The sequence below is a fragment of the Leptosomus discolor genome, chromosome 6, assembly GCF_034619465.1.
Source record: "Leptosomus discolor isolate bLepDis1 chromosome 6, bLepDis1.hap2, whole genome shotgun sequence".
Taxonomy (NCBI): Eukaryota; Metazoa; Chordata; class Aves; order Leptosomiformes; family Leptosomidae; genus Leptosomus; species Leptosomus discolor.
The window spans coordinates 61,769,676-61,793,640 of NC_141396.1; the positions used below are offsets into that span (position 1 = coordinate 61,769,676).

Genomic DNA, 23,965 nt, shown 5'->3' on the forward strand with positions numbered 1-23,965 from the left:
GGAGGGAAATAGCCAAACATTATGCATGTCATCCATACTGTGTGCTGGGAGAGATCCTCAGAGTGAACTATCGCAAGAATCACCCATCTTGGTTTCAGGCGGTTGTTGTGAAGAAAAAGAAGAGGAGGGAGAGAGAGAGAGAAAGGGAGGGGGAGAGAGAAAGCAGGGAGTGGGGACGAGAGAGAAAAAGGAAACAATGGGGGGAGAGATTGACTTAATGCTTATGCAATGTGGGCTTTCAAACTCAAGAATGAACTGAGGAACTAAGTCATTTAACAGTGTAGGCTTAGCCACATCCTCCAAGAATGAAATGATGTGCCTGACTGGCACATTTAATGCTCAATATGTTAAGTTGGCTTTTGCCTTCTCTCCATGGAGGGTTTAACAGCTACTCTCATACCTGACCGCGCTCTTCTGGCTGCATGTTTTGTGACGGGACCTCTTCTTTTCACCAGGTACCTTGAGGAGCTTGGGAAAAAAAATAAAAAAAATATATATAAAAAATCACAATGACAATTCTGTGAAATGAGAAGTAACAGCTCTACCTGACTCCTAAATTAGTGGCCGCTGTACCCTAAAGAAGGACTGCCTACAAAGCACTTTTGAAAGTAACAACCTCAAGAGTGAATCAACTTGAGAGTTATGAAACTCTGTGCACAGTTCAACACAACAGAGCCTTGGCTGGTGTAAACCGGCTTATGTCCATTGGCAACAAGAGCGTTTTACCTTTTGCACCAGCTGAATCTTCCGTCCTTGCATTGCAAGCTCTGTTTCTGCACAAAACCTCACCAGCAGGTTTCATTACCACAGAGCAAGATCTTGAAAAATCCCCACCAGAGCACTGCAGAAAGTGCATCTCGTGACAGAGGCAACAGCACTCTGTCCTGATTTCAGATTTAATCCAGAGCTAAATTAGCACTGGAGTCGTTGTGCAGGAAAGCAAGACTTACGGGCAGGTTTCTTGTTCTGGAGCATGTGAAGAGCCAGTAAAATACTCAGCTTCTAGTCTGAAGGGAGCACGGATTCCTGTGCGATTGGTAAGGATTAGCTGACGCTTTACTATGTCTTTGAATGCAACTTCAGATCCAAAGTCCAAAAGAAGATCACAGGAGCTTTGTAACGTTTGTCTTTCATCACTGTCAGAAAAAGTTACATTAGTATTAAAACATCAGGCTTATTTTCTTATGCCACAGATAATTTCAGTAGATTTTAAAACGTGCACTATGCAATGTGGTTGCGATGACCAGTGCACAGCCTATGGTTTTTGTCATTAGCATTTACTGCTTTTCATTTTTCACTTCTATCCACATAAGGATTTATTTTGGGTAAAATTTTTATCATGTATAACATGCTGACCTAACAAAATCAAAGCCATTTTTACTTATATGAAAATATATAAAGATGGGCATATTCCAAGTGAGAGCAATCATGCTACATATCAGAAAAACAAAATAAAAATCAGTCAGATACACCAAGTCAAAGAGAAGTGTATTCACTTTTGTTTAATATCATGTCTCACAGCACAACAATAAAACCTATGATCCAAAATACAGGATCTTGGGTATAATTCTGTAATTCTAAGTTCACATCCAAGAGCTGAATTTGCAAAGTTTTGGCATTCCAGAAAATAGTTGTTATTCACAAACATGTGAGGGACTGCAGAGGTCCCACACTTTGGTTACTGGGGAGAAAGGTAATTTTTCCACGCTCTCCATGCACAAAAGCGTCAAGGCAACCGGCAGGTTACAAGTGCCAGGAGCACAAGGGAGAACAGACACAACACATGAACGAGAGTTTCACTAATGAGCAGTTAACCTTACAGTGATTTATTATTCATGAATTAATGAATTCACAGTTGTAAATTTAATTTGTTTCAGCTAAACAATGGCGAGAGTGGAGTAGGGCTCTTCTCCAGTCCTCTCTTGGGCTTATGAAGATGCTGAATTTGGCTAGGATGCAAACTCAGCACCTTGTCTTCACACAGGCACCTTCAGTGAATTGTCCCAGCATATTTTACTGTCCTTGCTGCCTACAGCAGGAGGAGGAATGAAGTTTACATAGATAAGTGGGCTTTTCCCCCTCTCTATTGTATTTTTGCTTAGGGAAGAAGTAATTTTTGTTTTATTTTGTTAAATTTTGATTTACCTGGCAACTCCACTGTCACAAGGTACTGAGTAGGTGACATGCAGTCCTTTCACTTCTCCAGAGATGCTCAGAAAGAGGGGTTCAATCATGTCTTCTATGCTACAGGAAAGGACAAGGTCTTTCAGCTCACCCTGAAAGGAGGAGAGTCAAGTTTCCTTGTGAATGAAGCAAACATCACAGGGGACAGGCAGCTTCATGACGAAATGTATTTAGAAAACACGTATAAACTTCACTGGACTACAACCAGAACTACAACAGAATCATGAAATGTTTTCCTGGATTGTTTTAAGCGCACTTTCCACCAGCATCAGCTTTGCTTCGAAGGCAGTCCCCAGGTAAAAATCTGTGGCTATTTCTTGGCTTTGTACCCACACCAGTCTATAAGCCTAAAACTGCTTCATGAGTGACTTTTGACACACTTCCTATACTGCAAGTGTTGAAGCTCCAAGCATTAATCACTCCTAGTCATACTTCCAAACCCAAGGTTTTATTTCCACCTGGGTTTAAAGCAGGACTTGTAGGATGGATTATGTGGCTCAGTCACACCAGCACTCTGGCTCATTCAACACTACTGTTCTTTTTTGCTTTACCAATACAAGAATTGATGCACCCTGAATAAAATTAATAGACTGAGATTCAGCTCCAGATTCAGTCTTCTAAAATTAACTCCCTAAACATGAGCCCTTGAGTTCATCCACAAAGGTGAACTCCAAATATGAGCTCTAAATCTCCATCGATTCATTAATGGTACTTCGGCATCTGGCTCACCTACAACGCAGACAACCTTTCTTGTAGGGGGCTCGGGTGGCATTCATTTCCTCAGCCACCTGCAGAAGTGCCCTTTCAGCTGCCCAGCGTGTCCTGGTGAGCTTCCAGCTTTCCATGAACAAGGCTCAAGTTTACTGGGATCCTGTGCCCCGTGTGCCAGACATACATGGTTATCTGAGGTCTGCTAGGGCATCTCTGATCGTACTGAACTCCTACTTCTAAGTGAATAAATGAAACTCAGGTCTCCAGTGACTGTAATGGGAACCAACACACTGTACTTACAGGAAGCTCCTTTATTCACTTGCATTAAATCAGTTCTTTGAATGCCCCTATGAAGTCTATGGCCGAATTCCTGAAGTTTCTAAACTCTCCAGTCTACACCCCATTTTGCAGACTCTCAGTCCCATCAGCCCCTTCTAGGTTTTCAAATATCAAAGTGTCCTGAGCCCAGTTGCATTCAGAAAACCGAATGTGTGCTATATATGCCAGTCTGCTCCGTTTCATTGGCGACAATCCGAAGTGCAGATCTGTATGCCCCAAGGAAAGTGATAAGCATTAAGAGCAACGGAATAGGCATTCAAGAAAGAAAAAACAAGAATAGTTGAGCAACAAAGAGGCAGGGTAGAAAGTTGCACATCGTGGGGACTGCTTTAATTCTTGCTTCCAACCATGGTACATTTAAAGCAAAGCAATTTCAGAGATACTGTACAGAAAATAGAGCATTATGTTTTGTATACAAAAATCATTCCTTTTGCCAGATGGGGGTGAGAGGAAAATGCCAGTATTGCTGTTTTGATAAAAACATCAGTTTTCAAACTTACCGTGATGTTAGCTGACAGCTCTACGCAGAATTCTTTTTCTTCATTTGGGCCTAAGGTGCCTCTGGCTGGGGAGACAGTGGCTGAGCAAAAAGCTGCCTGACTTCCAATGAGCTGCCAAACAGAAAGGACAGACATCCAGCTAACTCTGATTCTTTCAGATTTTCTCTTCAGGTCAAATATAAGACAGTTATTCTCAGGTTTAGGACACTTTCAGGTAGCAACACATGCAGTTTGTTGTGGCTCACTTTACAATTCCCCCATGGTTGGCAAGATCCTCACACCTACATTCATTCCAAATGACTTCAGGTGCCTAACTGAGGCATCTGGGCTGGGAGCAGAGTCACTGTCATCCCTCTCACAGTCACCAGCCTTTCCTGGGTGAAGTCAACCAGTCTGATATTGGAGCAGGATCCTAGAGGTGCCCCGTTTCTCTCCACTGACTACGAAGGCAACCCTGCAGTTGGCACCTCCCCTAAGTGACCAACTGCCCATGGCATGAATCCAGGGGTTCAGCTCGGTTGCTCACACACAAATATCAGATACCATGTAAAATGCTGTGGATATCCCTCCTAGGCTCCAGCAGTTCCAAAAGGTTTTTCTGTAGGTCCTAGGTCATCCAGGTGCTCTGTTAGGATCCCTTGGGCACCCGAGGACATCTTGGATGGCACTGAATGCTTTTAGGTAGGCAACTGAGCTGAACCCTGGATGTCAGAGTAGACCTGAATGACCAAGGCACTGACAGTAAGATTTGGGTTACAGGCCAAGTAACTCAAGTGTATGTGCCGTGGGTGTCAGCACCACCATTGCAGCCAACAGACGTCCAGTTAGTACGTGCCAGAGAACTTTCTGCAGGCCAAAGCAGGTGTCCATTTTAGGAGGAGCTGAATACTTCTCTGGACTCCACTGACTGAGCAGATGGGATAGGATTTAGTTGCCTAAACACAGGCGGTAGCCAAGCCATACATGCGTGGATGTCTGGAGTGACAGGACTTACAAGAGACCACACATCTTGAGTGACACCTGGAAGTCAGGAATAACACCCTACAGTACCCAAAATTACACTAGACATATATATTCTGGTGGATGACTTCCTGGCTCAGATTTCCATTGACTGAAAAGAGAGCTCAGACCATAGGTTACACACCGACATTAAATTTAGGGGTCCTAATCTGTAAGTTGAATCCCACCCAGAATGCAAAATCTAAGCAAAATTCAGACACAATTCAAAAGCACCATTGTTTCTTTGCTTTATTAAATTAAATGCAAACCCTAAACTGCCATGGTCCTTTGTTTAATGCTCTGGTGGCTTCAATCCTGTTTCCCCTCACAACTCTGCCCACCCATTCTCCCAGGGATGATCCACAGACAGTAAGAGTATATTGACATCAACTGGTTGTTAATCTTTTCATAAAGGCTGTTCTCAAGTTGAAGTCCTGCTTATGAGCCAGTAAACAGCAATCATTACTCAAAAGAGCCATCAAAAAGCTTTTAAGAGTAGCTATTATATGTATTTTAATAGAAATTGCAATTTCCACCCCTGCTGTAGGCTTCATCCATTAGAAGCACATTTACCTTTCCCCATAAGTATTTTGCTGGCAGCAGCGTCTGGTTAAAAAGTTTGCTGGTTGCTTTGGCAGGAACTCCAGTATAAATTTCAGTGAATACTAGATGACTAGATATCAGGCATGCTTGGGGGGTCTGAACTTCAACAAAAACAGGAAGATGACTGGAAATAAACACACAGATGGTCTATTGTTAATGAAATGTGCTAAACATACAACAGCATGCTGGAAAGAATGATGATTATGTTTATTTAGCAATATTAGCTATTGGATAGTTCATTGACAGGTTACACAACCCCACACTGAGTTCCTGCTACATATTTTTATTTTAGGAGATAAAACTATCTAAAGTGAAAAATCACATGTGAATCTCAGGAAAAAATAAAGCAGATCTCCACTTTTCCTCCTTACCTTCCTTCTCCATTTTCTACTTCTAGTTCCAATACTGTCTGGAGACGCCGGCACAGCATTGATGTGAACTGAACCGACACACTGCATACACCCAAAGGAGGTATTTCTCCAGCAGATGGTTGAATGGCAAAGGGAGATACCTAAGAGAGGAGAGAGGAAACAAATTTCTTTGACATCTGCAAAGCAAGTGCAAAATGCTGAAGCCACACAATCTAATTAGGACTTGGTTCTGTCTAGCTTTTCCTCAGACACGTCCTTTCTCTCTGCCCCTGGTGTCCCACCTGGGCTGATTTCAGTAAGCACAGCGTTAACTCTGTGAAAACCCGGCTAGACAAGAAGGCAGGACTCTGCCTCTGTGGGGACAGCTAATAAGTTGCAATGACCTAAGAGATGGGTAGCCACAGCCAAGGGCATGACAGGGATGCCTGTGCACGGAGTGAGGGGGAGCGTGAAGGAGAAGCAGTCAGCAGCAGAGTCTCCTCCCAAGCAGAGGGGCTGAGCAGCAGCTACACAAGGTGCCACAGGGTGGGGAGATTCTTGGACAGAAAGGCAAGGAAGGAGGGCTGGAGGGACTGGAAACAGAAAGAGCACCAGTGTGGTGTGGGGGCTGGAGAGGTTCAGGAAAGGAAAGGGGTAGCTCTTACACAGGAGTGGAGCACTTGATCCATGATCCTCACTGGGATATGAGCGGGGTCTGAGATGACAAATTCAAGAGATCAATTCTAAAAATCTCTCTGGGGTTCACCAAATTGTCAGGAATGGCAGGGGACAAAGGAGTAAGAGTGAAAAGTAAGGGCTCACAGACTGTGAGGACAGGGTCTCCTCCAGACCACCCCTATCCCTAATCAGGCACTTCTGATTACAATTGTTCTGGGGGAAAAGGAATACACAGACACACACAACTGTTTTGCAAGGCTGCCATAACCACCACTCATAAATCTTTTCTTTTTGCCATCAACTTTCACCCAAAGTCGGTGAGATATTTACATTATATACAGAAAAGAAAACAAAGTTCAAGAACTCATGGGGATACAGTACAACTTCTCACAGGCTTCCATCTCCTGATGGTCAATAGCAAGTCCCAGCTTAACAAGCTCCTCTCTCCGTTGCAAAACTGACAATCTGTCCAGAAAAAATAGAACATCTGAACAGCGTTTAGCCCAATTTTGCCACGAAACAAGTGAGCTCAATTCCTTGCATAGGTAATTATGTAAAGAGCCCTACAGGCAGATTTGGGCCTTTCATTACCACAAAAAGCACTTGCTCCAGAGTCCAGATTTTCTTACTTCCCTTTAATGTGTAACACTGAGGAGAAAGCTAGCTACAAAGCCCACTGTGTGCCACAAATAATCAAAGTAAGTATTTTGCCTTTTTTTTTTTTTCAGTTGTAGGAATATGTGCTGGTCTGCAGACAGCAGCTATCACTCAGTTCTTTGCCACCAGTATCACCTCCAAGCTGCTTTAGTTATTCCATATGTAATGGTGGAATGAGCTCTGAAGTCAAAGACTGGAATGGACTGCATTTGACACATCATGGTCTAGATGATACTAAACACTAATTTTAGTATTTATTGTGGTAAGAAGTTATTTTGGGACACACCCGTGTGTTTCAAAGCCAAAAGGCCCAATTCAGTAGGTGCTGAGATTCCTGTCTGAGATGCTGATGTGGGTGTGTGGGAGGAGTGTTTAGCAGGCTCAGTTCTGATAAAGTCTTACCCTCTTATTTATATCATCAGCAGGTGAAATCACTGACATACAAGAAATACTCCATGTCTCTTTGGATCAGGCTGGCAGGGTATTTGTAATTAATGGAAATAAGAGAAAAATTGCAAAGAAGGACTTGATCTCAAAAGAACTTGTGCACTTATGGAACTGTGCAGAACCAGTTTCATAAAAAGTCACAGAAATCAGAACTTTTGATATCTAGAATGAATATCACAGCTCCTAAGCATAAAGAAGAAATAGTAAAGAGGGAGCATAGCCAGCTATAGCAGTGACTTACCTCTTCATTCCTTTCAGCTAGGCAAACCTGGCTTTCTTGCATTCTCCATTGTGCTGGCAACTGACACAGATTTTTAATCTCAAAGGTTCTTAACACACTCTCACCCTGCTTAGTCAAACCTAACCAGAGTGATGGAACATCAATACAAAGAAGTGGACCCTAGGACACGAGGAAACAGAAGTCAGAACGGACATTTCTGCCAAAACCGCCCAACTAAAAAGCATACATTATCTAAGATTAACATCCAGTTTCAGAGAACAGCACAAAGCAAACACATTGCATGTAATGCAGAAAAATTCTTATTGTCATGGGAGTGTCAACATTGCCTCAACAGTTACTAGACAGCAAAAATACCTCCTGTTTGTAACAGCTTTAGATTTGTCAAACCTTTAAGAGGTAAAAAGCTTTACAGGGCCCCACAGCTAGTCATCCTGCAACACGGAGCTGTGCCTTACCTTAAAAGCAGCCTCAATATGCAGAACAACAGGCTCTGGACAGTGTTCAATGTTACACTGCAGGTTATGGCTGACGCACCCAGGTTTGCTCCCAGTAATTGCCAGTTCAAATTCACAGCATTTATTCATATCTAGAAAAGAAATATTCAGGGTCTTGTCTCACTCTTTGGCAAAGAAACCACCTGCTGCAAACCTGTTATGGAAGCTCCTTGGAACCAAGTGAAGTCTCCTGCTGGCCCCCTTGGGCTGGGGATCAGTTCTTGTTTTGCAGTTTCCATTACGGTACTCTGAGACTTTTCCACTCATACCAATTTAAGTATTTCTGTCATTAACTGATGTTTGCAACTTGCAGAAACTTTACCTATGATGCCAGTATGAGGCACAACTTCCACGATGTCACTGGGAATAATCCTCTCCCATGTGTACTTGATCGATGATTTGCTGTTATTCCACATCTAAAACAATTAAAATCAACGAGACAATTAATGCACTTTAGGTTTTCACAGCAACAAGGCCCTGTGCTGAGAGTACTGATGCACTGCAAACCAGGTATTGCAAGTCTTGCACCACATACTTTGCAAACTCTAACCACTAAACATGATGACCTACTAATATACCTTGAATCTAGCTACAACATACTGTGTCTTCACCTGAATCTTGAAATAAACGGAGCACAGTAGGAGCGGAAAGGCGCAGAACTTCATCTAAGCTCTGACTTGAACAATGGTACTAACCTGATGCCATGCACTAACTGCAGTTATTTTCATGGTAATGCCTTGTCCTCCCTTTCGTTTCTCCTCTGATGTAAAACAAGGACAAGAAAAAAGTGGTATTCACCTGACTGGATTTCAGGTAGCTGCAAAATAGATGCAAGAGCTACATATGGCCTCATCTCTTAGGACTCTCTTAACTGAAAATAAAGACAACTAGAGAGTGCTGGGAGCAATTCCTCCAACCTATTTTAGCCTATAGAAGAGATTAGTCAGCCCTGGATGCTGCCAACGAGATCTCCAAGGACTAAAAGGAAAGCTTAGATAGTAGCTCAGATGTGGAGATCTACTCTGAAAGCACTATATTTAGTTAGATTTTATAACCACTGTTTTTAACCCAGTGGCTGTCTTCACACTGGTGAAGGTGTATTCTGAAACTTGAAGAAAACCCATTAACCATTCTTTCCAAGAACATTATATTTGAGGCCTTTTAATTTTTTCCCCTATTTTTTCAAAAATGTAACAGACTTTCTCAGCTTAAACTTCAAGTCTTTCTTTTGAAAGCAGCCTTTTTTTTTTTTTTTTTTTTTTGCCAAAGGATCTGTTTGTGAGAGAGATGCAAGCTCTCAAAATCTTTGGCCTGCTCTTCAGATCTATTCAGACATTATTGCTTAATCACAGCAAGCAAATTTGTTCTCTGAAGCACAGTTATCTCCAAACACCGTTCAAATCCTCATCTTTGTAAGACTAAAAAAACCCAATTGGAAACAGCACGGAATGTCATTATATTGTCAGTACATGACTTAATTACCTATACCACACGTAGATATACTGGATTACTGGAAATTATGAGATGGCTATCTTAAGTTGAACAAGACCTTCTAGGAAGAGAAAGCATAAAACTAAACGCTGATTAGCAATATCTCTAGGAAAAAATGGGAAGACCGTTGACTGGGACATGTCTTCCTGCCTGGCTCTTGCTAACAGGAGTATTTTTCCCAAGTGAGTCTAAGATTAAAAGGATCCTGATCTACAGTGAAGAGGCTGCTGAGTGAGTGGACAATTGCAGCAGCAGTCTGTCCCATAATGGTCAAACAGAAATTATCAGAACCTGCAGGACAGAGTAAGGTCCAGTAAGCTGCAGCATGTGTGACTTCTGTAGCCCTTCTGTGCTTGCTGTAGTCCTTTGAATAACCAGTGCCTTTGTTATGAAGGAATTAAACCACCCATTGGTTATTCCTCCCACCTGGAAAACTTTTACACCACAAGAGTGGCAAAGTGATAAGCAACGGGTTAGCGAACCAGAAAAACATTTAGAAGGGTTATACTCTGTGGAATCAAACCTGAGAGACGGAAAAAGAACAAAGCCTGGAGTGTGTGGCTAAGGAGGCCTGCGAGGGGATTTCAGTACAGACCCTCCTAGAGTCACAGCCTCCTTTAAAAATATTTAAGAAAAACTAAAATATCTTCTGATATCTTCTAATACACCTATGACATCCAGTGACACAAAGCACACGATAACAATGAAGTCAAGAGCAAACAAACCTTAAATGTTTTTCTGACATTTACACCAATAAAGTTTTCTCCAGGGACGATAATGGCGTACGGTTCCAGAAGAAGATGAAATGGTTCTGTTGATCCTTTGACTTCTATTTCCAGTGCTGTTACATCCTCTGCTTTGCATTCTGGGATGTTTTGAAGCAGCCCCTCTTTTACTAAACTTTGGGAGGAAATATGGTAGAATTATTAAGCATTTTAAACTGGTGTTTAAATTGGATCCCATCTTATAATTGTTAGATCAAACCTGAAAATCATCAAAAGTTTCTCAACTACAGACTGCCAGTGTGCAGCTAGCTCAGGCTGGGGACAATTAAAAACTGTAAAAATTCCTGTGGCTCTTTAAAGTACTCTAGTCACCCCAGTCTGTTCATGAACATGTAAGTCATAGACTGCTGCGACAAACAGCAATAACAGGAAGACCTGCTGGAAATCTCAGCAGAAAGCCTGGAGAACGAACAGACAAAATGACAGTATTCTCTTTTTCCAAGAGAGTGCAGCCCTAGCTAGGGCTAAGGCATGTTTTCAGATATGAGAGAAGTTCAGAGACACTCCTTTTACCACTATTAGCTGTGCAGATAAAATCCTTTATAACTGTCAGCCCATCATCGCCACAAAGATGAAGAATCCCAATAACTTAATGTAATAGCAGAGCTAAAATGTGGCTACACATCTTACGGGGAAACACTGTTTCTCAGCTTACCAAGGTGATTCTGGGATGTCCCTCAGCACCATCTGAATCACGCTGTGATAACTCTTCAGCTACACAGATGAAGAAGGAGAGGATTTTAATGTCAAGTAATCAGTTATGTTGGGGATTATAAGAAGATGAGAAAGTAGTTTACACTTAAAGGATGAACTATCATCATCAGAGCACTAAGTTCTAATAAACAATATGCAAACTCTAGAGTTACTAAAATAAAACACGTTTGACTGCAAAATATTAAGCCAGGTTCTGATCTCATGGTATATGGTTCCAAGAAAAATACTCATTTTTGACATGCCTGTTATTATTTCCCTAGTATATTGCATACTACTTACAAGCATCTGCAACAGCTCCCCAAATTAAGCTCAGCACTGCTGTACTAACATAAAGTTTTTCCAAACTGCTTCAGGGTATTTAGCTTAATTGACCATCAATCTGATTTTAAGTAAGAAACACTACTTTCCCATCATGGGAGAAGAAGATTCCTTCTATACTCTAATGGAGGGAAAAAAAAGGTAAACAGAAGCAGGTGTTAAATCTGAAGGGCTTTGCAAAAGATGCATTTCTTTGTGGAGAGATATTCATTTAAGTGTATATGTTAATTAAATGCATTTTTCTCTTAACTAATTAAAGCATTTTAAAAACCCCGCTAGTTTCTCTTCCATACTTATCTGAGGTATTCCTATGTCTGTCAATCACCACAGCATGGGATATTCCCACTCTTGGGCTTACTTTGGATCGAGTTTCTTAAAATACAATGAGCTCATGCTCCTTATTTACACAGACAGGGGAGCAGAAACGAAGACAACAGTCACTGGCACCGCTGCATTCAAACGTGGTTGCACCCCTCCTTGCCCGCAGCTGCATGCCATCATTTCTCTGCCAAAGGCTGATACTATATCCCCTTAATTCACCACAGAGCTGTTCATAGGGCCCATTTCAGCCCCAAAAAGCTACAGCTGGAATCGGTGTAACAATCTCTGTTTGCTGACCAAACGTATTTAGGCTGCAGTAGGTACAGGGGCACATCCCCAAAGGAGCTCACCCAGCAGAAGGGGAAGGGTCAGGAGGTTGTGGAGGAGCTGGTGGAGTGGTGGTAACTTTACCAGCCAGCACCGCTGGATGTGTCCATAGTTTCAGTGTAAAATTAATTGTGTCCAGTCAGTACCAAAAATGACATATGAGATCAGAAACTATCTCGCATTTTGCAGTCAAAACATGTTTTCTTTTAGGAACTTTCTACATTTTGAACACTGTTCATCAGAGCGTAGTAGCAGTTAATTTAATTTTTAATTTAGAAAGCTGCACAGCAAGGATTTTATGACTTGCATAAAAATACACAGCTGGAGTTTGTAGATAGGAAGGAATCACAAGCCATACCTCCTGTGGAGTGTAAGTGAGAATAAACTCATGATCCGCATGGGGAAGCAAAACTCCCTGTGCAGGATTTAGAGAGAAGGCTGACTCTGTGTCTTGATTGTATTTGAGCTTTGGAAAGTCTGCACTTTCTTCTGGTATTAAGGGTTTCAGATTAGGCTTTATTATCTGCCAGTAGAAAGGAAGTTCCACGTGGCTGCAAAGAGATCAATAAACAACAAAATCTATGATTAAAAAAGAAAATCAGATATTTTTGAGTAAAATATTGGGAGAAAATTTTCAGTTCCTTTTCTCATGTAGGGAATTCCTCTCTTTAAAAATTACAGGAGTTAGACTTAGCACTCTTTGCGAGCTACAAGGCTGATGAGGCAGCATAGAGTCAGAGCATATAAATTGTACAAAGAACATGCTAATATACAGAAGTAAATTATATAAATGCGCAAGATGTGTTAACACTTTCTTGCCTTATTTAACTTGTCACGTAATGCGACTTCTAGGAAACTCTACAATTCTTCTTTCAAGAATCTGAGCTCAACAGGACCATTCCTGCTGATATCAGGATGTTTGTGTTGAAGCACTGCTGATGCTCTACGTAACAGGCTGAATTTAACCCAAATGCAAGATGTGGGTCTTTAACATGTCAACAAACACAGCGGCTCCAGCTAAGGTTATAGCTATGGCTCTGCAATCCCATTTGGAATCCAGAAAAGGTTGCTTAACTGGGCTGCTCCAGTAGAATTGTATGCTATGGAATGTCTTCGTGGGTTTTAAAACCCTTGCCTTACTAAGGGGAGGAAGGACACTGGGATTTGGAAGTGATGATCAACGGCAAAACTGTGCACATACAATTTCTTGTATCCCTTTCTATAGCAGTATAAAGTTTTCTCTTTCCTGTGGTATTCAGTCTCAGCCTGTCCAGCTTTGTTTCATACAAATGCTGACACCAGACATGCGGGGACTGCTGTCATGATTACAGCACAGAGAAAAATGTGGAAATTGGCACAGTCACATCCTTCACAAGTTTACAGTATCCAGTTCACTGAATCACACTTTCTTTACCCAAACATTATTCTGTTCTGGCATTATGCAGGTGTGGTTTCCAGGCCTCAAAATGAACTTCCAGAAATTTACTGTAGCACATAGTAATTTACTTCAATGTATCTAAAACCAGCACTGATGTCCTCACTGCTTTGATGCTCTGCAGCCCCTAACTACGGCAATCATGCACATTAGTGTACTTCTATTATTGCCTGACTGAGTTTGAGTAAAATCAGGATGCCACTATGTTCTGTACGATGTACTTGTACATAGGGACATATTCCTTGACTTCAAATAGAGTTTATATTTAAATCTATCATCAGGACTCAATAGTAGGGATTATGTGAAAGTTTTAATATGAGTTAGTTACATTGGGCTTCCGTTTTAATCAGTGGAGATCTACTGGAGTCCAGGGGGCGTTATGTGGTGGGCTTGGTAGGGTTGGGATAATGGTTGGACTTGATGATCTTAAAGGTCTTTTCCAACCAAAATAATTCTATGATTCTATATCTTGTTCTATAGGAGATGTTTACAGTCAGAACTGCATCCTTAGAAGCATCTACTTCCCTGCACTATGAAAGGAAAAGAGTATATAGGGGCTTAGCTCAGTTGCACAAATATACATTGTAGACATGTAAAGTTAGATAAATTTTATCTGGATGACCCTGTTAAATATTTCCTGAGGCCATCTGTATTTATGAATCTTTTGGAGTTGTAGTTTTATCTATACTAAAGCAAATGCATTGACCTTGGCACTGTATGAACCAAATGGTTTGGATAACCACTGCCATCATGTTTGATCTATGTGTAATGTTCCTGCTCTTACAAGCACAGCCCTGGACCTTCATTACTAAACAATGGAGCAAACAGAAGCAAGGCTTCTGCACAAAGTTTGTCAAGTGCATGAAGGTTTCTCCAGCCTGAGAAGAGTCTGGTATCACAAATGAGATCCCTACCAGTACGTTCAGACCGCAGAGCATTACTCTATTAATAATAGCTACGTACGTAGAGTTTCTTATAACCAACTTCTTCTCCTCGGTGCTGTGTGGGTTTTGGGGGTCAAATCGTATGAGATGCTGGGCTGTTACATCAGTAACTTCACCGGGTTCAGGTTTGCTTTCTCCCCCCGTGACAAACAAAAGCTCCAGAGCTACCACCTGTCCAACCCCTGGAAGAAGTAAGTAGGTATTATTGTTTACCATCCAGCTATTAACATTGTTCATATTACTCATTAACAGCAGACGCCAGCAATGGCCGTCACTGATTATACCTGGTGTTTCCTCAAGTTTCAGAATGCCAGTGTGTTGATTGTACAATATTTTCCTGATGTTCTTTGTTTATCAACATCTATCACTAGAGATCTCTTCATGAATTTAACAGATCTGGATTTCAGGGCCACAATCTCAGCTCACTTACATCAGTATCATTTCACTGAAGTGAGCAGAGTGTTTGCAACGGTTGATAATTTGGCTCCCACATGTTTTGAGCAGTATGCAGTAAATTCACTATTAAAAAAATTCCAAAGGAAATACTTGTAATCAAGTGATTAAATAGACTGCAAGTCGAGCCTAGTGTTCTAGCACTCACAATTACATTACAGGACAAGCACTAACATTTACAAGAATTCCAACTGGTTTCACTAGTTAATCTAAAGGCTGCCTCTCTCCCCTGAATACCCTAATCCAAATTTTCTTCACACCCAAATGTATTTCTGCCCTGTTAAAGCTGATGTTTTATAGTTTGTCACGTTATTGACACAAAAGTCTAAGAAACAAATTGCACCTGACAACAGGTTTTAATTTCTGCTACTTGGTGACACCTTACATTTGGATTTTTGGCTACAGTGGGTTAAGAGCTCAGTGCTTTCTGAATCCCATCTATTTCATGCACTGGGATGGAGCAGTAATAACAATAATAAAAATGCTTAGCATTTAACACCATCAGGGGATAAAGTATTTGCTTAATCCAATGACATAAAATATTACCGTCACTTCAAGCCATCAACCACCACTTACATTATCTGAATATCTAAGGTGTTAGAAGTGCGATACCTGAAAGGTGTTAGAAACAAACCTGTGACTGTAACATCATTGACTTGGCAATTGTCACAGACAATGGTGTATGTTTGCTGTGAGGCTTCTGCAAAAGAAGGGAAAAACAATACCTGAAAGAGAGAAGTGAAACAGCGACGTCTGTAACTGACCTCTCTCCAGGAAGTAATAAACTTCGATTTGTAAACGTTCACTAAAGGACAGTTCTAGTGGTTAGTAATTAAATCTTACATTTGCAAGAAACAGTGTCACATTCCCTTAACACAGACCAGAAAGAAATAAGGGTTTTCTGGGTCACTAAACTCAAATCTGTGTATCTGGACGGTCACCAGAGGCTGCCTTTGTAGTCACTGGAGACGTGGGCAGTCTACTGGGTTAGTTGTGTGAATTGCACCCTCAGAACTGGATCTGCCCTCAGTCACCACCGCTGTCTGTCAAGCTACAACAGTGTGAGCAGGGCAGCTGCTGTGGGCCCTCCCTGAGTTCTGCTGCAGCAAGAATGGTTCAGGGGCCAAAACCCTTGACTCTGTAATGTATACCGTGCTGCTTCTACCTGTTGTCCATTACCACCTGCAAACCCAACCGATGCTAAATCCAGCTCCTCTCTCTCTCCCACCTTGCTGAAGCAATGCACCTAGGGAGACAGAACGGAGGAGAAATGTTTCTCCTTTATCTCCACCTGCCTGACCCGTTCCTCTTACCAACAGGCAGGAGGTACTGGTAAAAGGAGGGGCTGGAGGCTGGTCATACTCCCCGTATCACTCTTCCTCTCCCCATAGTGATGCTCTAATAAAATGTGGCCCACATCAGGCAAAGCAGTGTTGGTAACCAATAACACACACCCACTGCGGAATATTTTTCAGGAAAGCTCACAGTATAAGCGAAGGATTTGTACCTGCTGCTCTACAATGAAAGATTTTTTTTTTTCCCCAAAATGTCTTTTTTTTTCCAAGGGAGCACAGAAAGCAAAACTTTCTTGGACTTAATGCCCCAGCTGGAGTGAGACAAGCACTCCTATGCTCTCAGATTCCTGCTTTCTCTAACAGAATTCATTGCATGAGGAAAATCTGCCTGGTCTCTGAGTGGCTAAGCAAGACTTCGAGGTTGCAATGAAAGACTCTCCAGTAAGACTCGCAATTGCAATCCTTCCAGCATAATTGCACAAAAGGATTTGAGCATTTTTGCTCACACAACCCCGAATTCACAAGGTCCAGCTAAGATCTTCTAAAATGATCTTGCTTGCTAATGTATTTGGTAAAGTACAAATACTTTCTATAGCAGTTGGTACAAACCTCTACTGTTGTACTCTGCCCCGGAGCTAGCTCAAAAACAGCAGGATGGATCCCAAAAGGATCTTGTATCACAAAATCAACTGTGGCAACAGCCTAAGATGTTTAAAAAAAAAAAAAAGAAAAGAAAAGAAAAAAAAGAAAGATGAATAAGTTAAATCGACCAGGTGGTTGTGTTTAAAATACAGGGCTACCTAAAACAGGCAGTAGCCTACAACATCACTGTTTTACCTGTTACCATAATTTTTTTTCACACAGCTCAAAAGTCTGTGGCTTAGGTATACGGCTTAATTAGAAGAAATGCTCCATGCTTTATAATTACCTTGGAGAAAGCAGGAGGGAAGGTGCTGTCTCCAGAGACAAATGATAGCCAGGAGCTCTAATATTCAGGTTCACAGAACAGCTACCCCTGAGCGCAGGAGCTCTGTCTGTTTCTCCATGCTCATGACTCACTTTGAGTTGGAACTGTAAAGCATTTCAGGAGGGACAACCTGGCACATCAGCTATCCCTTTAGCCTTTTCTCCAGCACCTAAGATGCCAGCCTACCAGTCACAACTTGTGCTCTTTGTCCATTTCACTTAGACCTTATTTTGTGAGGGAAAGTGAAAGACAGAGCAGTACAGGGTTGGACTGCTGGGGTCTACAGGTGCAGCAAGGTCAGTAAGTGATATCTTTGGTGGGGAGGGGGAGGAAATTAGCTCAAGCAATGCTAGAACTGATTGCATTTCTATTTGCTTTAAGGGTAAAGTTAAAGTTCAAGCCAGTTGTCCTTTCGCTGATCTGTGCCTGAGTTTACCTCACCACTGAGCAAGACAACTTCTTCCAGAGGCAAGCCAGAGCACAAGCAGAAGGTAGGGACGCCCAGGGAGATTGGTCTTGAGGAGAAACATGAATCCCTGAGGGAATCGCACAGTACAGATGTTCCCAGCAAGGCCTTATGACTTCTGTGCTAATACACCATGACTAGCTCAAAAGGCCTTCATGTCAGGGCACCTATACCATATCATGACCAGTATTTCCCTTCTAATCACTCACCCTGAAGTTAGGAGGTGGCCAGGCTTTCTTCGGCGTTATAGAGAACTTGCCAGTGCTAATTCCCTCATTTCTGCACAAAATCGTTGTTTCTTTTATTCCTCCAACAAGGCAGGAACCGCAGTCTATAATGTGAGGCACTGCAATGAGTAACACAGAAAATCAGACTACACAGACAGTGAAGGCTAGCAGCTGGCAAAGCCAGCTACTTCTTAAATAACTCTGTACAGACAACATTACTGCCTATGGATATGCTAGGTGCTGCAGCCCTAAAAAGCCTCAAGTTCTTTCCATTTGAAAGTTAAACAGTATGAGGTGAATATTTCTACATTCATCTTACGTTTTAGTGCTGCTTCCTACTTAAAGACTCTATCGAATGCTATAAGAAGGAGGATGATCTTTTTAAAAAGCTCAATATAAGAGGAAAGGTGAATTTATAAAGTCAAAGCAGGTTTCTGCAAAAATAACGCTTTTTGTTGCAGTTGAGGTTAGACATCTGAGAGGTGAATCCTGCAGATATGTTATAGCCATCTATAATTAATGTAACATTCCATGAATATTAATTAATAGCATTAAATATTTATAACCAAATAATGATTTCTTAATATTTAGGATTAGGAATTACAGTTAGGAGTTCAGGAATCGACAAGACATAAACCTAGAAAAGTGTCTCCTTCTCGCTCCTCTAATACAGTGAAAAAAAACGAGCTTGATGTGGCAAGAACAAGTAATAGTGGAAAAATTTGATAGGACTATGTTTTAACAACTAATAAATCTATTATGACTGAAAATGAGACAGATATCAAAATGTAGAAACTGCACTGCCAAGTTTGTCCACATTTGTTTTGTGACATAAAATTGGAGACAGTCTAGTGAAAAAAAAACCCAAGTGCGTTTAACTTCAGAGAAACTTAAGAATTGGACATTACTGACATGTTAGCACTGGAGGTAGTCTTTTAGCTTGGATCGGGATCAGAAGAGGTTCTGATACTTGAGTCTCCACTAATATACAATCTTCATAATCTCCTGGATATTCAGGAATAAATTGGACTGTATACTGGCATGTCATTCCAGGAGCAATCATTCCTCCCTTCCCTGGAAATTTTCCTTGGGAAAAAAAATGCAGGAATTAAAAAAATTTAAACCTCCTAAAGTTGGCATATGTATTTATGATACATCTCCCTCTGGAAAGGTGCCTGTAAACTCTCCCCATTTATTGCCTAAGTCAAGCTGATGAAAACGAGTGACCACAAAAGGCCTGCCAGTGTAATCTGTGTATGTGCCTGTCTTCCACTGAACTCACAGAAGATTTTTTTGTCTGAAATATGCTTCTCATAACTGCAGAAAACAGAGTGAGGAGAAACCTAGAGAAGTTACCCAGTTTTCCTCCGCCACAAGACAACAAGGCTTACATGGGGGCATCTAACTTCTTCTAAATATTCCTCCAATGTTATGACTGAGATATCACAATCTCCTTAGGCAATCTATCCTGGTGCCTGGCTATCCTACTACAGGAAAGATGTTTTTCTTAACCTTCCTCTAACGTAACCTTCGTTATGTTATTTCTTGCCCTCTGCCCCTAATGAGTCCAGTGGAAACTACATCTGTTCCTAGATGAATTATGCATAAGACTCCATCTAGATATTCCATGGATATATTTCAATCTAACTTCAAACACTTTTGTGTTAGTTGGTCTTGTTGAATTACTCATGAGACCATTTGAATCTGAGTTGCACATGGATGGTCCTAGAGACATAAGTCAACCTTCAGTTCCTAAACAACTGAGCACTATGGATGGCAGAACCAACCAAAATGTCTCTGAAAAAACTTTGTTCAAGCAGATAAATTAGATCTCGTATGTGTTAACATCTTAAAGGCAGTAAAAAGAACCCTTACCTGGCCCAATGGCAAATGCTGAAGTAGAGGGGGGGATAAGTCTCAAGCGATGACATGTTGAAGTGATGTTCTGCAGCTCTATAGTCATCTTCATTTAAAAAGAAAATAAACCACTCCATTGTATTTATCATCACTCGTTATAATGTTTGCAACTGCTTAGTATTCTGCTAGTAATAGCTAATTTATAATGACAGCCAACCTAAAAATCTGTTTATTCAATAAAGGCTGAATCAGATACTATCAAAATGAATCAGAGACTGAAAAGGGTTCCTTTTAGTTTTCACTGGTCACTGTGTCAGTGGTGTGTGTGAAAGAGTATCTTTAAGGAAACTAAAGGGTTGTTAATTCAATATTAAGAAGAAACTCAGGCTTTTGTTAAACTGCAGAAAGCCAAAAGATTGGGTGAAATCACGGCAGGACATACTGTTTCTCAGTGGTAGATTTAACTCTTTACAAAGAAGTAAGTTCTCACCTCATAAACCTGGCCAACTTCATAATCAGAAAACAAAACAGAAGGTGGATTGGCGAGAAACACAGGAACAAATGCCGTATCACTGAAGGATAAAAAGGAGACACCTTACTGCCCAGTTCTTTAAATACTGATAAACTGATAAACTGCAAAATGTATCCTTTAGCAAAACCAAAATGTCATAGAGACATACTTCGTTTCCTAAGAGACTATACAGAAATTTAGCGAAAAATATCTACATGTAAATCCACAGTAATTCCATGGTGGAGCTCTCTCTGTGCTCCAGCTCAGAATCAAGAAACTGTATATACTGCATACCCTTTATTGTCTTCTGCTTTTCTTCTGGCTATGGTTTGTTCCACCTTTTCTTGAGAAATGACGAGAGATTTGCCTCCATGAAGAGTATTTGGTGGGAAAAAGCGGGGGTTCTTCAAGTAATTCTGCTTTTTCTCAAGTTTGGCAAGGTAAGCACACTCACTTTCTCGCTCTGCTTTGCATTTACTCTCTTTCCAGGCCGGCTTCTGAGAGGCACTAGTTTTCTTTGAAAAACAAAGAGATGATGATGCAAAATTAAACACAGCAATGTTGAGGATGGTGAAAATGTTATCTGTAGATGCCTAATTAGAGCCATACTGCATTGAAAATTCATAGAGAAATACTGTATTTCTCTTTTATTAACAGCTCAAATAAAGCCCTGGAGCCAAATCAACAATGAATTGACATTCACCCTGTGTTACAGGAACAGCAATAGGCCCTACAGTTCTGACAGACCAAAACAAATAAATCTGTAAAAAGTACCTTGCTTGTCTTTTTAGTCTGGTGGCCAGAGTCTGGGGTTGAAGGCAGAGTTAATGTGCCTAAAGACACATCTGGCAGACTACCAGATCTTTTCTGTAGGTGTGCAATGGCTGCAGGCATCTGGTCCCGCGAGCCTGAAGAAACATGCTGTTTAAAACTAAATGTCTCTCTGATGTAGCCAGGTTCTGATTTTCCTGCAATTCGAAGAAAAATTTAATTCTACGAAAGAAAAACATGAACTAGAAGCAGAAGTGTATGAATTTGTTTTAGTCTTGTTGATGGCAAAAATGCCCTTTAAATCTTCTAGAATTTAATTTACATTTATAAATTATTTTGCACAAATGAAGCTTAGTGCTTTAATAAGAAAGCTTTTAGAAATACTAATTAAACTAGCTATGTACAAGGGAAGTCCTATTACTCTCAGAAAGCTATGTTAATTTTACAAGTGAGTGGGTCTTAGAATGTCCTGCTCAGTTTACAAAAGATCTATACGATGGAGTTACATCTGTCAGGAAACTCACATAAACAGGATGCACCATCTAGTCCCCTGTTCTTATAGTCAGACAACACAATTGCCACCTCAGAGAAAACTCCGGGATGTTAGATTTTTGGCTTTGCTTGGAATTATAATGGAAAAAAATCCCAAACCTTGGTATTCATGATTAAGCTACTTACTCTGAAATGCTTGACTTGACTGAAAAATTTCGTTTTAATGACACTAAAAGCTTTCACCTTGGCTCACACATCAGTAAAAGAAGTGAAGAACTCTTGACATTGCCTAAAAGATTTTTCTTACTGATCTTCATTTGCAAATTAAACTGATATATTTCCAGAAGTGGAAAATTTTAAACCCAAACTAAAGAACACAACTTTATTTTCACTGAAAATAATTTTTACTTTAATGTGACCACTTCTCTGTATACAAGACACAGTTGCAGCTTTGTGTTCATGAAATTGAATGGAGGCACAGCAGCCAAAATTAACACAGTTTTTGTGTCAGATGGAAAGAACTGCAAACAAACGTGTGACCACCATTAAATTTCCTGTCTAAGCACATTTAAACTCAGTAATTTTTAATTTATCAATTTTGTTTTGACAATGTCCCTTTAGTGGAATTTTAGGCTTGTAATACTAGAGTCCCTTCTGCTTTGACAGAAAACTGTAAAAACATACTCAGATCTGCTACATCCTCCAACACTTCAATTCTTATAGAGTGTTCTAAAAAGTCTAAATTATTCTCTTCTTTAAAAGTTACCTTTAGGTGCTCTAGTAACAGGTAATTTATCAGTGATGTAATCATCAGGGCAGGTTAAATGATTTTTTCTGAGCAGCTCATTATCCACAATCCACCTAAAAGAGGATGCCACTGCCACAGTAAAACAAACAAACAAAAAAAAATTGAAAAAAACAATGCAAAAGCTTAGCCCCTTAAGACACGCTATACTGATCAATCCAAAGGAATGTTGTCTTTATAACTCATCACTGTCAGGTAATGCTTTTGGATAGAGAAACAGTCTGGGATTTCAATCCCAAGACTTGGACGTGCATCTCCACAATTCTAAATTCAGTTCAAACACAGCTATGCAGCCATCGGAGAAACAGTTAGTCTCTGTTTGTTGCTGCTGTATATCAAGGCATGTACGCTTGTAATAGAGTTGGGTGGTGAGCCACTAATTGCTAATTTAATATCTTGAAAATGACCTGGTTGTTTAGTGTCTTACAGTGTTAAACAGGGGTTACTCTACTTGAATTTCTGCACAAAATCCTTCGAAGTTGCTCTGTTGGTGTAAAGCCAAGCCAAAAGCTCACAGAATCTATTGTCAGTCCTACCAGTGATTTAGACAAATGTTGCATTGGTCTCCAGGTACCATAAGCATGTACTGGGGAGAGACAGTTATTTCCAGAATCCTCACCTGGTGGCAATCCCATTTTGTGGAAATCTTCCCCTGCATCTGCCTTCAGCACGTTTAGGACCCTTTCTTCTTCAGCTTTTGCTCGAACCTGGGCCTGAATGATGTTCTCTTCTACTATGTCAGCTTCTGTCAGTCGGCACTTATACGCAGCAAGAAGCTGTCACGGGCACGGGTGAATGTAGAGAAATGGGTGTAATTTGAGCTGTTAAGATCTCTTAGAGAGAAATGTTTTCTGTTTGCCTTTGAGAGGTAAATAGAGATACTTTGGTAAAACATCATTACTTTACAAGCACAAACTGGCCTGCTAAAACACTGTCATTCATACCGTTTAACTTGTGCTGGGTAGGAAGCGCTACCCAAGAAAAATGTGTGAAAGATGAGGAAACTCTCTCAGGACAAAAGGAATGTCTGCCTTTTACCTTCTGTGTGACAGTAGCTACTGCACTGTGTTTTGCCTGTAAGCGTAGGAGTAAATTTAAAGTGAATGTTTCCTCCGAGTCACCAGGAAGTTTTCTAAAACTCCAAAATATCCCAATAGTGATGCTTCACTCCTCCTGGTACGTTTTGGATCACTCTGCCCAGCGTGGTAAGTGCTTTACAAGCACAACTCAAAAAGAAAAATCCTTCCTCAAAGAGGTATCAATGTAATTTAAAGAGAGAATATAGCAGAGGCAGAGACATAGAAGACCAACACCAAAAGAAACTGATAGACATCAATCTGAAGAGCATCTGCAGCCTAACTGAGCTTTTTGTAGAACTTTTATGCAATGAGCTTTAACCTTTTGGCTCATTTAATACAATTAAACAATTCTATTTATTTTTTGAAATAGGAAGGGTAGGATGCATCTCAGCTAAAATGAGTTGCTTCCTCCTCTCCCACTCATTCTGGGATCCCTGCACTGTCACTGGAATCCAGGATACAATTCCACCCCGTGCCAAAGCTGATACCTAAACTGGATCAGAT

The 23,965-nt window shown here is 40.8% G+C and overlaps 1 protein-coding gene across 1 annotated transcript in view; it reads right to left on the bottom strand.

Moving 5' to 3' along the window:
- Positions 1–23,965, bottom strand: part of DLEC1 (DLEC1 cilia and flagella associated protein) — a 40,535-nt gene that overhangs the window by 12,915 nt on the left and 3,655 nt on the right. Inside the window, exons 5-27 of the mRNA XM_086467334.1 lie at positions 23,002–23,158; positions 22,344–22,454; positions 21,089–21,282; positions 20,609–20,829; positions 20,294–20,375; positions 19,822–19,909; positions 18,859–19,032; positions 17,929–18,065; positions 16,896–16,988; positions 15,626–15,716; positions 14,558–14,720; positions 12,518–12,710; positions 11,135–11,193; positions 10,420–10,594; positions 8,526–8,619; positions 8,165–8,295; positions 7,710–7,868; positions 5,708–5,847; positions 5,307–5,460; positions 3,735–3,845; positions 2,146–2,276; positions 951–1,136; positions 401–459 (exon numbers count right to left, since the gene is read on the bottom strand). Coding sequence (XP_086323460.1) covers positions 401–459; positions 951–1,136; positions 2,146–2,276; positions 3,735–3,845; positions 5,307–5,460; positions 5,708–5,847; positions 7,710–7,868; positions 8,165–8,295; positions 8,526–8,619; positions 10,420–10,594; positions 11,135–11,193; positions 12,518–12,710; positions 14,558–14,720; positions 15,626–15,716; positions 16,896–16,988; positions 17,929–18,065; positions 18,859–19,032; positions 19,822–19,909; positions 20,294–20,375; positions 20,609–20,829; positions 21,089–21,282; positions 22,344–22,454; positions 23,002–23,158 — 3,103 coding nt within the window. The remainder of the gene's footprint in view (positions 1–400; positions 460–950; positions 1,137–2,145; positions 2,277–3,734; positions 3,846–5,306; positions 5,461–5,707; positions 5,848–7,709; positions 7,869–8,164; positions 8,296–8,525; positions 8,620–10,419; positions 10,595–11,134; positions 11,194–12,517; positions 12,711–14,557; positions 14,721–15,625; positions 15,717–16,895; positions 16,989–17,928; positions 18,066–18,858; positions 19,033–19,821; positions 19,910–20,293; positions 20,376–20,608; positions 20,830–21,088; positions 21,283–22,343; positions 22,455–23,001; positions 23,159–23,965) is intronic.